This window comes from Phycomyces blakesleeanus (assembly GCF_001638985.1).
Source record: "Phycomyces blakesleeanus NRRL 1555(-) unplaced genomic scaffold PHYBLscaffold_5, whole genome shotgun sequence".
NCBI classification, from domain to species: domain Eukaryota; kingdom Fungi; phylum Mucoromycota; class Mucoromycetes; order Mucorales; family Phycomycetaceae; genus Phycomyces; species Phycomyces blakesleeanus.
Window position 1 is genome coordinate 969,660 of NW_017265138.1, and position 13,268 is coordinate 982,927.

Below are 13,268 nucleotides of genomic sequence, written 5' to 3' on the forward strand. Positions count from 1 at the left end.
CATTTCTACAGCTACGTAACTACTTAGAAGTTCACTGCGTTGAGTGATACAAGAAACACTGTAGATAAAATCCACAGTGTCAATACCGTATATTTTTATTTGTATATTTGTTATTTAGAGGCGCTTACTTAGATTTCAACTATGATAGACTTGCAAGAAAGGTTAAAGATAGTCGACCATAAAAATATTATATAATAGAAGTTTATCTCTAAAACTTTAAAGGAAAGCAATCATCGCGAGAATTGTTTGTGGGTGCTTAATAACAAGGTCTTTATTTTCTAAATAAGATACAAGTTCAACCAAAACAGTGATCTTGCCGAAACTTGCTAGAGAATACTCTTAATATATATACACGTATATAAAGTGGTGAAAGGAAGGACACATATAATACTAAAGAATAAAGGTAGCCGTAAAGTATTTATTATATTATTCCCTCAACAGCTGCACTTCTCTACTTAGATGACTTTAAAGGTACTTTGTGAAGTGAAAGTAAACATACTATGGTTAGAAGGCTAAGAAGGCTTTCTTTATTTATCTGGTGGTTTTTTAAAATCATAATTCTCATCAGTAGTGTGAGTATAAAGATATAGAAATATGATTCCCCAAAGATAAAAAGGCCCTTTAAAGCAAACTAATACTCGTATATAAGCACTGTCTGTACTATTAAAAATATGTATAAGACAATACCAGGAGGTCTTTGATAGTAATAGGTGAGAAAAAACATAGAGCTTTTACTGAAAACATAAACCCTTTAATTTTCATACGAATTTGTTTTGATTTGCCCAAAATAGGCATTTTATGCCTTCCGTGCTGCGCAATCCCCATTTTTTTCATAAAAAAAATCGATACAATTCCCAATTTTCTGTTATCCCTCCTCTTCCTCCTGATTTCCTTTCGGTGGTCCTTGGTTTTTGACACAGTAAGAAAATTGTTTTTAAATGCCTATATCTTTCTATTTGTATAAGGCCCATACTGATATTTACCATGAAAACGCACCCCAGACGCGGTTTCTGGCTAAGTTCCAAAAACGATGTCCAGTCTAATAGCAGGTAAAATATTATACAGACACACACACACTTTGACACGGTCAGTATACTAACTACAGCACAGTGTTTTTCTGTGCGTGTTTTTTGTTTTGTTTTTTATGCCCAGCGTCCATTCCACTGTAGCCACGGAGAGGTCCTTCACGTCATGTTCATGTACCAGGTAAGTAAATACACAGACAGATACTTTGACACGATCAATACACTAACTATAATTTGGTGTTTTCTTTTCTTTTTATCACAGTTTCCAGTGTCCAGTCCCGTTTTGCTTTTGAGCACAAGTACTTTTTAAACCCTACGCAGCTATCTGTTAGGTAAGTAAATACAAACACGTTTTGACACGATCAATGCACTAATTATGATTCGATTTTTTCTTTTATTTTATCACAGTGTCCAGTGTCCCTTCCCGTCTTGCTTTTGAGCACAAGTACTTTTTAAGCCTTCCGTAGCTGTTTACTAGGTAAGTAAACGCGTACATACACAGACTTTGATCCGAGCAACACACTAACTATAACTCGATGTTTTCTTTTTCTTTTTCTATTGCAATGTCTAGTTTCGTTTAGCTGTTAACCACCATTCTTTTCATGGTGTCTTCAAACTCTGTATGGTCCACTGAGTGGTAAGTCAATATATAGATGCTTTGGCTCAATCAACATACTCACTTTATACTTTCACGTTACTTTATTATCTTGATAGTGTTCAAAGGTACATCTATGGAGAGGTGTCCCGAGAACCAGCTCAGTATTTTTACACCCTTCGCAGTTAATAGCTAGGTAAGTAAACGCGCACATGCGCACACACTTTGACACAATAAGTATATTAACCTTATACTCTATTTTTTATATCTCTACTCTTGGAGTGATCACTGAGTACCTCGTATTCTGTCGGTCATGATATATCAAAAGGAATATACATAAACATTTTCGTGCAAGATGTGTATATCATGGTCTTTAACAATGAGTCTCCGGGCTCATTTCCAACTCGCTCATTGTAGACGCCTTATTTATAGGGCTTGACTTAATATGAGATTCTGGTTTTTTATTGGAAGCATTGCGCTCTTTGGCTGGTATGGCTATTGAGTTCGCTCAATGTGCTATGGTCTGAAATCTGATCTGTGCCTTGCGCGTTTCTACCTGCATTTACTGCAGGGGAGAAGAAACCAAAAGGGATTCTGTCTTGGGCTTTATTGTTTGAGATGGAAAAGCTCCAATGTTTGAACCGGAGTAGTCTTTTGGGTGCTCTGGATTGTGAACTAGTGAACTGCTATTCCAGACATACCAACAAGTCAGTAGCCTTCACTCCCTGGAAAAGGTTATTGGAGGGTGCAATCCCCTCACCTTGCCTTGAGTTCTTGTCTTTGTGTTAAGTAGCTTCCGATGAGTCGGGTTGTTTTTACAAACTCCCTAATCCCGGTGAAAAGTTTCATCGAAGGCTAAACTTATTTATAAAAAACCAACTGATCACAAGTACCGTCAGGGAAAGTAGCTCTTAGTGTAGAGCATACTGGATGTTAAAGACCTTCCTGAGTCACTCATATGAAGGCGAAAGCCGGATGAAATCCACGTCAGTTTTTTCTGTGTTATGCGGCACATAATATGGAGGGGACTGAGGAACGCAGAGGTAGCTTTATGCTATTTTCTTAGGACGTTGGATATTGGCTCTCCAGATTTTGTCCTTCGGGGCAGGTCAAGATTGTCACAGAAAGGTGCAAGTATAAGGGTGTATCACCTGGATGCGTAGAGTTTTTTTAAATTCGTTGAGCACCTGGACGTGAAGTAATGCAGATGGATTAACCAGTACGATCTCCTGTATCTTACTGCTTCCTGTTGAAATGATCCCTGTGCTTTACAATTCCCTCTCTGCTTAGTCTTTGATACTTGTAACCCACACTCTGGTAAACAGAACTGGACATGAGGGACGAACCCAAAGCAAAGTTAAGGTGCCTAAGTAAATGCTATGCTGTTCCACTTGGGTGTCTCAGACACCTGTCCTGAGCAGTTTGGCATTAAAGCATTTCACCGATACTTTGCCGTCATGGTAAATTTGATGCCATGCCGAGTAGGCAGGAATGAGGGTTGTTGAGAAGCTTGGGTGTAAACTTGATTGGATCGGCCTTCAAGCGCAGGTCTTGACAAAAAAATCTTTATTTTTATACTTTTTGAGATAAATCGGATACACTTTAAAAACAGACGAACGAATATTTTAATACAATATTCAGTACTGAGATCTGTTAGATTTTTTTTTCTTAAAAGCAAGGTATGTCTATAAATATATATATATATATATATATAGACTCGTACCAACAATAATCATCATACTTATTAACTTCTGATAAATCAATAATACAACTTTAGCAATCTTGGTTTAGCCTATCTTCCTTTACTTGACAACTGATATCGGAAAACATATAAATACGAAGGTATAGTTTGTCTTAAAAAAATCAATAGTTTGATGACCTTTCATTAACCCTCTTCATCTCATGTATGTAATTAACCATTCACATGCAATTAAGCATTGTCACGCAATTAAGCATTTTCACGTAATTAGGCATTGACAGGCAATTAGGCATTGACATGCAATTAGTATTACATACTTTAACTTGAATATTGTTTTATTCTACATAAAAAGCAGTATTCAACTCCTAAGAGATTTTTTGGAGATTGAATTCTTTCCTTTACTATTAGGGTGTTTCAGCAGTTTTATGCCATTCACCAGCGTACGAGGGAATATTCCCTCGTACGCTGGTGAATGGCAATAGCAGCAAAAACTCAGAAAAGTGTAGAAAAAATTGCTGCTATATTTGGCGTGGAAATGAAATGTGTAATTACACTTTCCCCGAAGGTTGCTATTCATAGGCAAAAGTGGAGAATCTAAATTTGCATTCTATAAAGAACTAAGGGTAGTCCTTAGTTGCTTATAGATTGAAAATATCTCAAATTTAGATTAGTAAGAGCCAATCATTTAATAAATTAAACCACCACAAAAGTAAAATCTAAACATCTAAAACTGCTGAAACACCCTATTCTAATGAAATACCAACGTAAATTTTTTACGAGGCTGAGATCTGGACTGTTGGGAGGCCATATCAGCACTGCCAAGCTCTGGTGTTTCTTCCATTCTTCTACAAAATTAGATTTTTAACAGGGTACACTATATTTTTGGTAGATAGACTCGCTATCATTTCTTTCATTAAGAGCTCACATAGATCGAAGTACCTTCTTTTTGATGAAATCCATGTATTCGTACTAGTCAATTTTATTATTTATTTATGGTATTTAGTTTCCTGGCTCTTCCTGCCCACACAAAGCACCAAATCATCATGAAGCCTCTACCTCACTGTAACATGTCCTTAATACCGTCTTTTCTGTGTCATACTTTAGGATAATATTATACTCTAGTATTTCTACTTTTGCTGAAAGGTTTATATATTGGTTCACAATATCAGACTATGTGATCCCCATATATGATTAGTCTCTCAAGCTTTATTGAAAAATTGCAATTGCTTATTATTTTGTGCCATTGGTACCAGTGTATTGTGCTCAGTTTTACAAGAAATCTGAATTCATATAAGAATGGTAAACGGTTATTATTAGTTACAGAGTACATCCTTTAATATTCTGTACAGAAATAACTTGACAAGGATGTACAGACAATCTTTATATTACAGTTAATAACTATAAGCTGACAGACATGAAATATATTGAGTAGTAAGGCATGGATATTATAAAAAGAAAGAGGTTTAAGAAACAATTTACAATTAACCTATATTGATAGAAAAAAATCTTGCTCATATTATTATATATAAGTTATCGAATAAAAATGATTTCTGAAAGTCGATTCTGTTTAAAAATTGTCTCGTTTCGATAATACTGATTGAAAATTGAATTTTTATTTTAAAACTTTGAATAGTATTTATCTTTACCTTATTTTTTATATGTAAATCATTAGTGAGAATTGTGTACTGGGGTTTTAATGTATATATAAAAGGCTGTGATATATTGTGGCTCAGGTCTTACAAATGTACAAACATGGCATGATGAGTAGAATAAATGTAAAATCCTAAATAGCAAAAAATGCAAAGGAGTATATATGTATATATCAACTCATCTGTTTGTATAACATACCATTAATAAACAAGATATATAAAGATATAAAATAAAAAAGTATGCATCTACATCTACATGTATAAAGGCTTTTGACAGAGTTTTATACTTGTATATATTAATTATAGTATATATATTCAATCCAAAGCTCTATTGATATCACAACATCGATCTCTCATTTCATTATCTAATCTTTCTCTTTTTCTCTTGGATCTTTGATTCACATGAGCACCTCAAGCCCTTCCTTGGGTACAGAAGTATACTTCTTAGAATTCTATTTTTACATGGCTAGTGGTACGTTGCACTGTGATTGTCCTGTGTTAATACAACAAACTTAAATGTCTATTTTACAATGGGTTTTGGTCATGGAATGGAATAAGAGATACAAAGGTAAAAAAAAAAATGAGAAGAAAAGGAAGGTCATTTTTCTTTGGCCGTTGAGACCGCAGACTATTTAATCTTTCAAAAGTAACACACTTTTTCTGTTCGTTTGATCCCTTTTTACATATTAGCTATAATGATTCGATTTAGACATCAATATTCCTGCCAGTTTTCTATAGTTACCAGTCTATTTTATCTTTGTGCTATAAAGCTAGCATTTGGTTTCTACACTGGGCCTTCAAGAGGTTTAGAAGATATTCAATTTCGCTTTGATCCTGCCATCTTTTCATACAATGACAAGCTCTATGCATATGGAGGCAGCTTTGGTCTCAATAGTACAACCAATATTTTTACCTCCATCTCTATATCAGCTGAGGGCGACTCGAAAGGAGAGATAATATACGAGACAGTCCCTCAATATAAGCCTGGTCCAATATGCTCTTACTCTGAAGCCGTTATTCTCCAAGACGGTCACACTGCACTACTTGTTACAGGATCTGAAAAGGCTAATAATGACAAGAACCAGACAATTCGTACTTATATGTACGATTTCAAAAGTTCTGATGCCTCCTGGAAAGAGATTTTTGCAATCAACAATGCCACCGGACCTCCTATACGCCTGCATTTTACACTTACACCGGCACCTAACGGGAAAGTTTATATTTACGGTGGATCAGAGCTTTATGCTGCCCGGCATCTTAATGACTTTTGGTCTTTCGATCCACTTACTCTTGAATATAAGAATCTCACTTTATCGAATCAGCCATATCGGGGGGACCACACCGCAACAGCTCTTCCGTGAGTAATTCACTATATATATGTATATAACAAAACAATAATTAAACTATATCATATAGAAATGGACAGATTGTATACATTGGTGGTATACATTCAAATACTTCTGGTGATTACTCATCTTATCTAAGTCCCAATGTACTCGAGATATATGATACAAACACAAATGAATGGATATATATAAATGCAACCGGAGAGAAATTAGCTGGTAGTTCTGGTCCGGGATCAGTCTTAGGTAATTATAAGCACCGTTAATTTAATATATTTATCTTCCTACTTCTTTTTCTTTTTTTTACAAGAAATCAACGAGAATCCTAACTTATATGCTTATAGGCCCTGACAAGAAAACGATCATTTTATATGGTGGTAATTAAAATTTGAATAAAAAAAGGCTCTATGTATTCTAGGTATTCTAGGTAATTAACAATACAATCTAATATAGGAGGTACCATGAGTGGTGTGTATCTTAATGATATTCTTTTACTGGATACAACTACATGGGTGTGGTCAAGACCAAACATACCTGGGGATTATCCTGATGCTATGTACACTTTCAACATGGGATTTATTGGTGAAAATCTATTGGCGATTACACATGGTTAGGACCCTATACAAACGAAGAAGAATATAAATCAATCGGTGCTAATAGTGGATCAATATATAATAGATATGCTCTCAACCTTTCCTTATAGCGATATAAGTGTTCTTAGCATTGAAGACCAAAAAGCTGCTAAATATAAATGGTTGAGTGGCCCAGAAGATTTGCCAGAATTAGATACAGTGTCAAATATTCAAAGTAAAATGACTGGAGGAGTAATTGCAGGGATTACTGTTGGTGCTGTATTGCTTGTAATTATTTTGGGATTCTGCATCTGGAAAACCTCTCAAGATGTATATTGCGTGCCACGGTCATTGGGGCGCTTCATTTGGGGCCCACGGTAGATATATATATATATAATATATTGACTAATTAACTTATTAAATGTAATCTATTCTTCTCACTACTATTATTTATTTTTAGGGGTGGGGAGCCGGTATGGATTGAACTATTCCGCAAACTGATCCAATGCATTCTTGTATTCCTATTCCTGGCATACGCGGTGTTTTCTATTCGACAAGCTCTTAATAGCCCAACTACCAGTATTATAATCAGTACAAAAGTATCATCCGTGTCAATCCCAGGTATATAAAAAAAAAGCAGCGTTATAGAAATCACACTTATACATTTAATTTTCCTTTATATAGATATGAGATTTTGCTTTGAAGGATATAATATACCAGGCGATCCACGTACAAAATTCGATGAGTCGGATGGAGTTATAATGACATGTGGATCAGACACTGGTGTTTCCTGTGATCAATTTATGACAAAACTTGATATGAAGGTGCATCTTCCTGTATTTGGAGACTCTGTCACAGCATCTGATTGTTATCTATTTTCGCCTCCTAGCTGGTTCCTCTTGGGGACTACTGGTGATGGAAACCGTAATGGAACTAAACTTCATATTAAAATGTTTGGAGGGATACAGTTGACTGGAACCATTCATATGACTCAGTACCCGCCTGGAATGGACCCTAATGTAAAGGTCTATAAGATCAACTCAACTGATGTACCACTAGTAATGTCTGACCAAGATGTCAACGAGTGGGCTGTACGGGACATGCAAGGAAAAAGCGATTCAAATACGTTCACGATGTATACCAATAATTCAATGAATTTTCAGTATCAAATCAAAGACCATCAGTATCTCACGGACAGTGGATGGAACCAGATAGGGTTCCTGCCCCTTTACAACCACACATCAGAAATTACTTCGGCAGTCCAGGCAAATAACTTTGACATCCATAAAGATATCAGATATGCAGAAAATGACCTCATCATAGGGTTTATTGACCTATACCCAGTTGACTACCTCACTATTGTTGAACAAGAACAAAAGATCCACACGATCCTTAATTCTCTTGGGTCGGTTGGTGGTATTATCAGTCTTATGGCTTTTGTACAGGCTTGGATGTTTGGATTCCGGCCAAATTCTCCTTGGGGTGTTGTCCAGCGCTGGTCCTGTGGATGTATAAAGCGGTCGTTGGGTAGAAACCTTCGAAAGAAGTTTGGGGCCTTGGATACGCCTGTTCCGTTTGTTAGTCCTGTTAACAGCCGATTTGTGGATACGGAAAAGATGCATGGGTATTTGCTTGACGAAAGCGAAATTGGGTTGTTGAGAGACCAGCAAGACAGGAACTTCAAAGCCCTCCAGGATCGACAATATGTAATGGAAAGGCGGATGCAGTTGATGGAGCGTTTGTTAGAGTCTTATTATGTTGATACCGAGGTTTTTAAAGAGCTCGATCTGGCTATTGGTCATCACAAAAGGAACTCTTCTAGTTCTACAATAGCATGAGATAATGGCTTTTACTGTATTAATATAGCATAATAAATCAATAGAGATATAATTATGGTGGAGGTTTCTTTATTTTTTCTAAAGGATAAGAAAAATGTTTAAAGGTATGATAGAAAAACAAAAATAAAACAGATGGATTATTAAGACACTCCAATCACAAGTGACTATATAGCATAACATATATCATAGTACTTTTGTTAAGCTATGAATTGTGAGAAGTATAATACAAATATTAAGTTATTGGCTTGAAGAGAAAATGATAGCAACTACTTGTTAGAATTATATTAGAAAGCCTATATAAATACATACATATACACATTTAGACATGTACGCACACTTGTTCAACAGTCCAAATTTAAAAGAGATATTACTGATGTGGCTTTGTTCATGGCTGAAGCCAAGATTAGGCAACACAAAGTAGTAGAATGTACTCTACCTAAACAGAAAGAGATATATGTATATATCAAGCGATCTAAAGTGCCCGACAAGAGTACTGAGAGATAGCTTGTTATAGTGATACAAAAGAATATATTTGCCTTGTACAAGAAATAAAATAAGAAGGCCGGGACTTTTGTCTTTTGCCTTTTTTTTAGGCATATGGAAGTAATTTAGCTGTAGGCATAACATAATAAGCCTTTCTTTTAACTAATGAAGTTTTGGCATATAGAGTCCTATAGTGAGTTGATTGGTATTTATCGAAAAATGCAGGTAACAACAATAACTTAAAATCGATTGAATACTATGTTAATTGGATAGATTACTCAATAGATAACAGCCATTTGGTTCGATTAGATTATATTGTAAAGAGTAGAAAAAAAAATTAGGGTACCCAAGTGATAGAATAATAGGAAAGTAGATTCTAGGCTCAAAGAATATTGTTTGAATTGTTACACTAACTCTTGTGTATAATATAATAAAAACAGGGCTACATAATCAAGGGTTTTAAAGGTACTGTGGTCAAGCACCAAGATCCGAATCACATTTAAGTTGCTTGTTGTGTTCTTCACATCAATATGAGCAATAAATCCAGAAAAAAGATCTAATTTATTGGCTGGTTAGAAGGATACAAAGATGATGTGGGAGTGGAAGACGGTTGGTTTTGAGGCTGCTTTGCATTGCTAGGGAGAGTATTGAGTAATTGGATTAAGTATGATATGATATGATATGCTATGCTATGTTATGATATACTTGATTCTAAAGAAATACAGACATAATAGATATTAACTTTATGTGTTTCTAGATAAGTTCAGAATATACTTGTATAAACTACTTGGTCCTTGATCAAAGCCTTTATTTTATTTTATTTTTTTAAAAAGATGATAATAATATCGCTGACTAGAAACTGTATGTTAAATACATTATATGATTTTCTCTCTTATGAAGTGCTTACCTTTATATGGTCAATTCTTATTGAGGTATAAATTTATAGAATCTAGGACGTTATCTAATTATACTCGAAGAAACTTTAGGCAAGTATATTCATTATCAAGCCAGTTCGAATTCTGGCTATATACGCCCTGAATATTGTTAAGCCTTTATAGAGAGAGAATGAAAACGCACGCATATACATAAATGCACTGAGAATCAGATAGAAAGAAAGAGAGAGAGAGAGCTGTACCAAAGTTTCTACTGACTGGACAATAAAGATTAGGTTTTGTTCCACTTAGAAATTCTTAATACTGCAGGATTTAATCTCTCTTGATGAATCAAAATACATTAAATCACATCATAGGCTGCTAAAGTTTTGTGAAGACATTATGCTTAGAGAATTAATTTAAAATTTGTATTGGTTCATCTAGGCGCAGTAATAATAAGCAACTACATGCATACATAAATAAGTGAATACATAAGCGAATACTATTGCATTAAATTAATTGGAGGTACAAAGGCGTTACCTATAAGATTTGTTTATGTGCTTACTATGGCATCACATAATTGATGCCATGTAGTATTTATGAGACCAAGTATTATATTTTTATATATAATAAAAATCAAGGGGACTAAGAAAAACAACACACATAGAAAGAGATTGTGCAGAATTTTGGATTCAAAACTATATCGATTTGATCTCTTCAGAATCAAATATATTCCTGCGATACACAGCATTTAATGGGTGTTGGCAAGATTTCAAGATATAATGTGTATCAAGAAAGGGCAAAGGAATCGATGGGGAACTAGAAGGTTAGTAATTCTTTAGCGAATAGTTGAATAGGCTCTAAAGAAATGCCAATGTTACAAATAGGAATATATATATATATATATTTATGTATTTGGAAGGCACTATACTATATTAAAGACTTGTACATCCTGGCTTTGGCTTTGGCTTTGGCTTCGGATTTAGTTTGAAGGTTGGTATAGAACACACATATTTTATACATACGGAAGAAGATAGAGAATATTAAAGGAATAAAGGAATAGTCTATTGATTAAATGATCATCACAATTATTTGAAACGACTTGAATTAAAGATGCTAAAATGCATTTGTTTTAAAAGAAGAAGAGTCTAATTTTTTTTATTTAGTTTTGCTGCTGTTGATGATGATGATTCTGGTGGTTATGTGGTTTGCATGGCTTATCTGTAATCTATTTTGAACAATTAGGTTCGAAATGGTTTAGTTTAACATATCCAGGAGTTTGTATGTATATATGCATGTCTAGCCCTATTACTGTAACATTTTTTTTTCTCTACTGTCTTTGTAGATCGTCAAATTGATACGAGAAGGCTAATCTTTGACAGAGAATTGATATTTTACATTGATCTCAATACACACATACATACCTCAAATCAATTAAAAATAAAATGGCGGTGTGGATTTTGGTATTATTCTTTGTTTGATCTGGCATTCCTGAACAAAGATAGACTTACTGGTAATGTAGCCCCAGATAAAGAGAGTTTACGATCTTGGCTGCACGTTTAGAGCTATGATCTCATTCAGCTTATTCTCTTTTTCTTTTTTGTTTAATGGCTTGTCATTTTGTACTTCTTTTTTTACCCCATAAAAAAAAATTAGAAGAAGTACAAAATGACAAGCCATTAAACAAAAATGATGAAATTATGGCTTTTGAATATGCTTCTGAGTTCAGTACCAACAAGTTTAACTTTTTCTTGGTTTATTTATTTAACATAGTCTCTGTCGATGATTCCAGAAGCATTACTTGTGGATATCATTAGTATAGAAATTCTTTCTTTATAGGCAAAAGCTTGGAACCTTCTCCACAGCCTATCTATACATAATATACTAGAGTATGAAGTCTGTCTTATCCGACAGAAATTCCTGCCAAAAATCATCATTGTCCGATACAAGTTACCTTCACATATCTGTAACATATATGTAACATATTTGGTCTCTCCTTTTCCTTATAAAAAAATTAACTTAATAAGAGTGTCACAGTACAAGGTCAACCAAAACACCAAAAACTCTTTTTTTTTTCTTTCTTTATATATATTATATAGTATATGCTTGTTTGCCTTTCAGGATCGGAATGTCTTGTATCCCCCTTTCTTTCTTTTATTTTCTGTATTGACGTCACATAGAAAATAGCCAAAGATAACCCTTGCTTTCTTATAGTACAGCAAGGAGTTCTTTTATTTTTATATGTAAAGAATCTTAAAAGGTCAAAAGCATCTAAACTTTACAGCAAAGGGGTGATGAAATAGTCTAGACCCCTTATACTTCCCCTTTACTATCATTTTATATATACTAGCTGTTTCCAAACTAAACAAAAAAAAACGATAGGTTGGTTCATTCTTCCAAATATATAATTAAGAAATTATGATACTCCCCATACATTACTATCATTTTCTTTCTTTTCTCTCTTTAGAAAGAAGCAGAAAAACATGTTGTTTCTATAGTACTTTCTTTGCTTCTTCTTGTTTTGGTGTTTAAAGTCCTAAGATCCAGTACATTTCTTGTACAGACACCAAGGCTGGTCTAATGTTGGTTTCTTGCTGTTTCTGTTTAAAGGAGAAGCAAAAGGGTGTGTGTGTGACTTTTTTTTGGGGAACAGAAAAAATAAATAATTTTAGATGCAGAAAGTGTTGTAGGCGGGGTTGAAACTTTACTCACCAAGAAAAAGAGGGGTTTTTTTTTTTCTTGTTTTATCTATGTGCATCTTTTGTCTATTACTCATACAGAGGAGCTGTAAAATTACTATATTTGCAATCAATAGTGAAAGAAATTGTTTATTAGTCAGATTTGCTTTACAAGATAGCCTATAACTCATCGATAAATACTATTAAAAGATGTAATATTTAGAATTAAATCAAATCTACAAGATCAAAGGAAATCAATTGAATTGAAATGAAAACAAATGAAGGAAGCCCTAGCCCTAGCCCTAGCCCAGATACGCTATCATTGTCCTTTTTGATTTTGGCTGACTGCTTGATTTGACTGGTCTAAATATTGTTATTTTGGGATATACGAGTAGTTGGTGTCGCAGTGAATTACAAATTATTGGGAATCACCCAAACCCCATAAGTTGGCCCTTTTTTTTTTTCTTCTTCTTCTTCTTGGTTATTTTATATACTCATCAAAAATAGTATTATG

General features: G+C 34.3%; 4 protein-coding genes across 4 annotated transcripts; 3 read left to right on the forward strand and 1 right to left on the reverse strand.

The window, feature by feature from the left end:
* Window positions 1-984: 984 nt before the first annotated feature.
* PHYBLDRAFT_142302 (hypothetical protein) lies at window positions 985-1,492 on the forward strand (the record flags this gene model as incomplete). The annotated part of the gene is made up of 4 exons (XM_018430777.1): window positions 985-1,049; window positions 1,153-1,206; window positions 1,295-1,357; window positions 1,441-1,492. 4 exons carry the CDS (start codon window positions 985-987, stop codon window positions 1,490-1,492), a joined length of 234 nt encoding a protein of 77 aa, XP_018294836.1.
* A 589-nt stretch (window positions 1,493-2,081) lies between these two features.
* Window positions 2,082-4,160, reverse strand: PHYBLDRAFT_142303 (hypothetical protein; the record flags this gene model as incomplete). Its single annotated transcript, XM_018430778.1, has 6 exons — window positions 2,082-2,306; window positions 2,381-2,446; window positions 2,772-2,866; window positions 2,928-2,986; window positions 3,063-3,170; window positions 4,084-4,160. The coding sequence occupies 6 exons, from the start codon at window positions 4,158-4,160 to the stop codon at window positions 2,082-2,084; spliced, it is 630 nt and encodes a 209-aa protein (XP_018294837.1).
* Window positions 4,161-5,370: 1,210 nt separating this feature from the next.
* On the forward strand, window positions 5,371-8,721 carry PHYBLDRAFT_165302 (hypothetical protein; the record flags this gene model as incomplete). The annotated part of the gene is made up of 8 exons (XM_018435196.1): window positions 5,371-5,440; window positions 5,659-6,325; window positions 6,385-6,557; window positions 6,730-6,738; window positions 6,765-6,920; window positions 6,990-7,260; window positions 7,344-7,504; window positions 7,568-8,721. The coding sequence occupies 8 exons, from the start codon at window positions 5,371-5,373 to the stop codon at window positions 8,719-8,721; spliced, it is 2,661 nt and encodes an 886-aa protein (XP_018294838.1).
* Window positions 8,722-10,858: 2,137 nt separating this feature from the next.
* PHYBLDRAFT_165303 (hypothetical protein) lies at window positions 10,859-11,639 on the forward strand (the record flags this gene model as incomplete). Its single annotated transcript, XM_018435197.1, has 3 exons — window positions 10,859-10,902; window positions 11,018-11,073; window positions 11,422-11,639. 3 exons carry the CDS (start codon window positions 10,859-10,861, stop codon window positions 11,637-11,639), a joined length of 318 nt encoding a protein of 105 aa, XP_018294839.1.
* Between the last annotated feature and the right edge of the window lie 1,629 nt (window positions 11,640-13,268).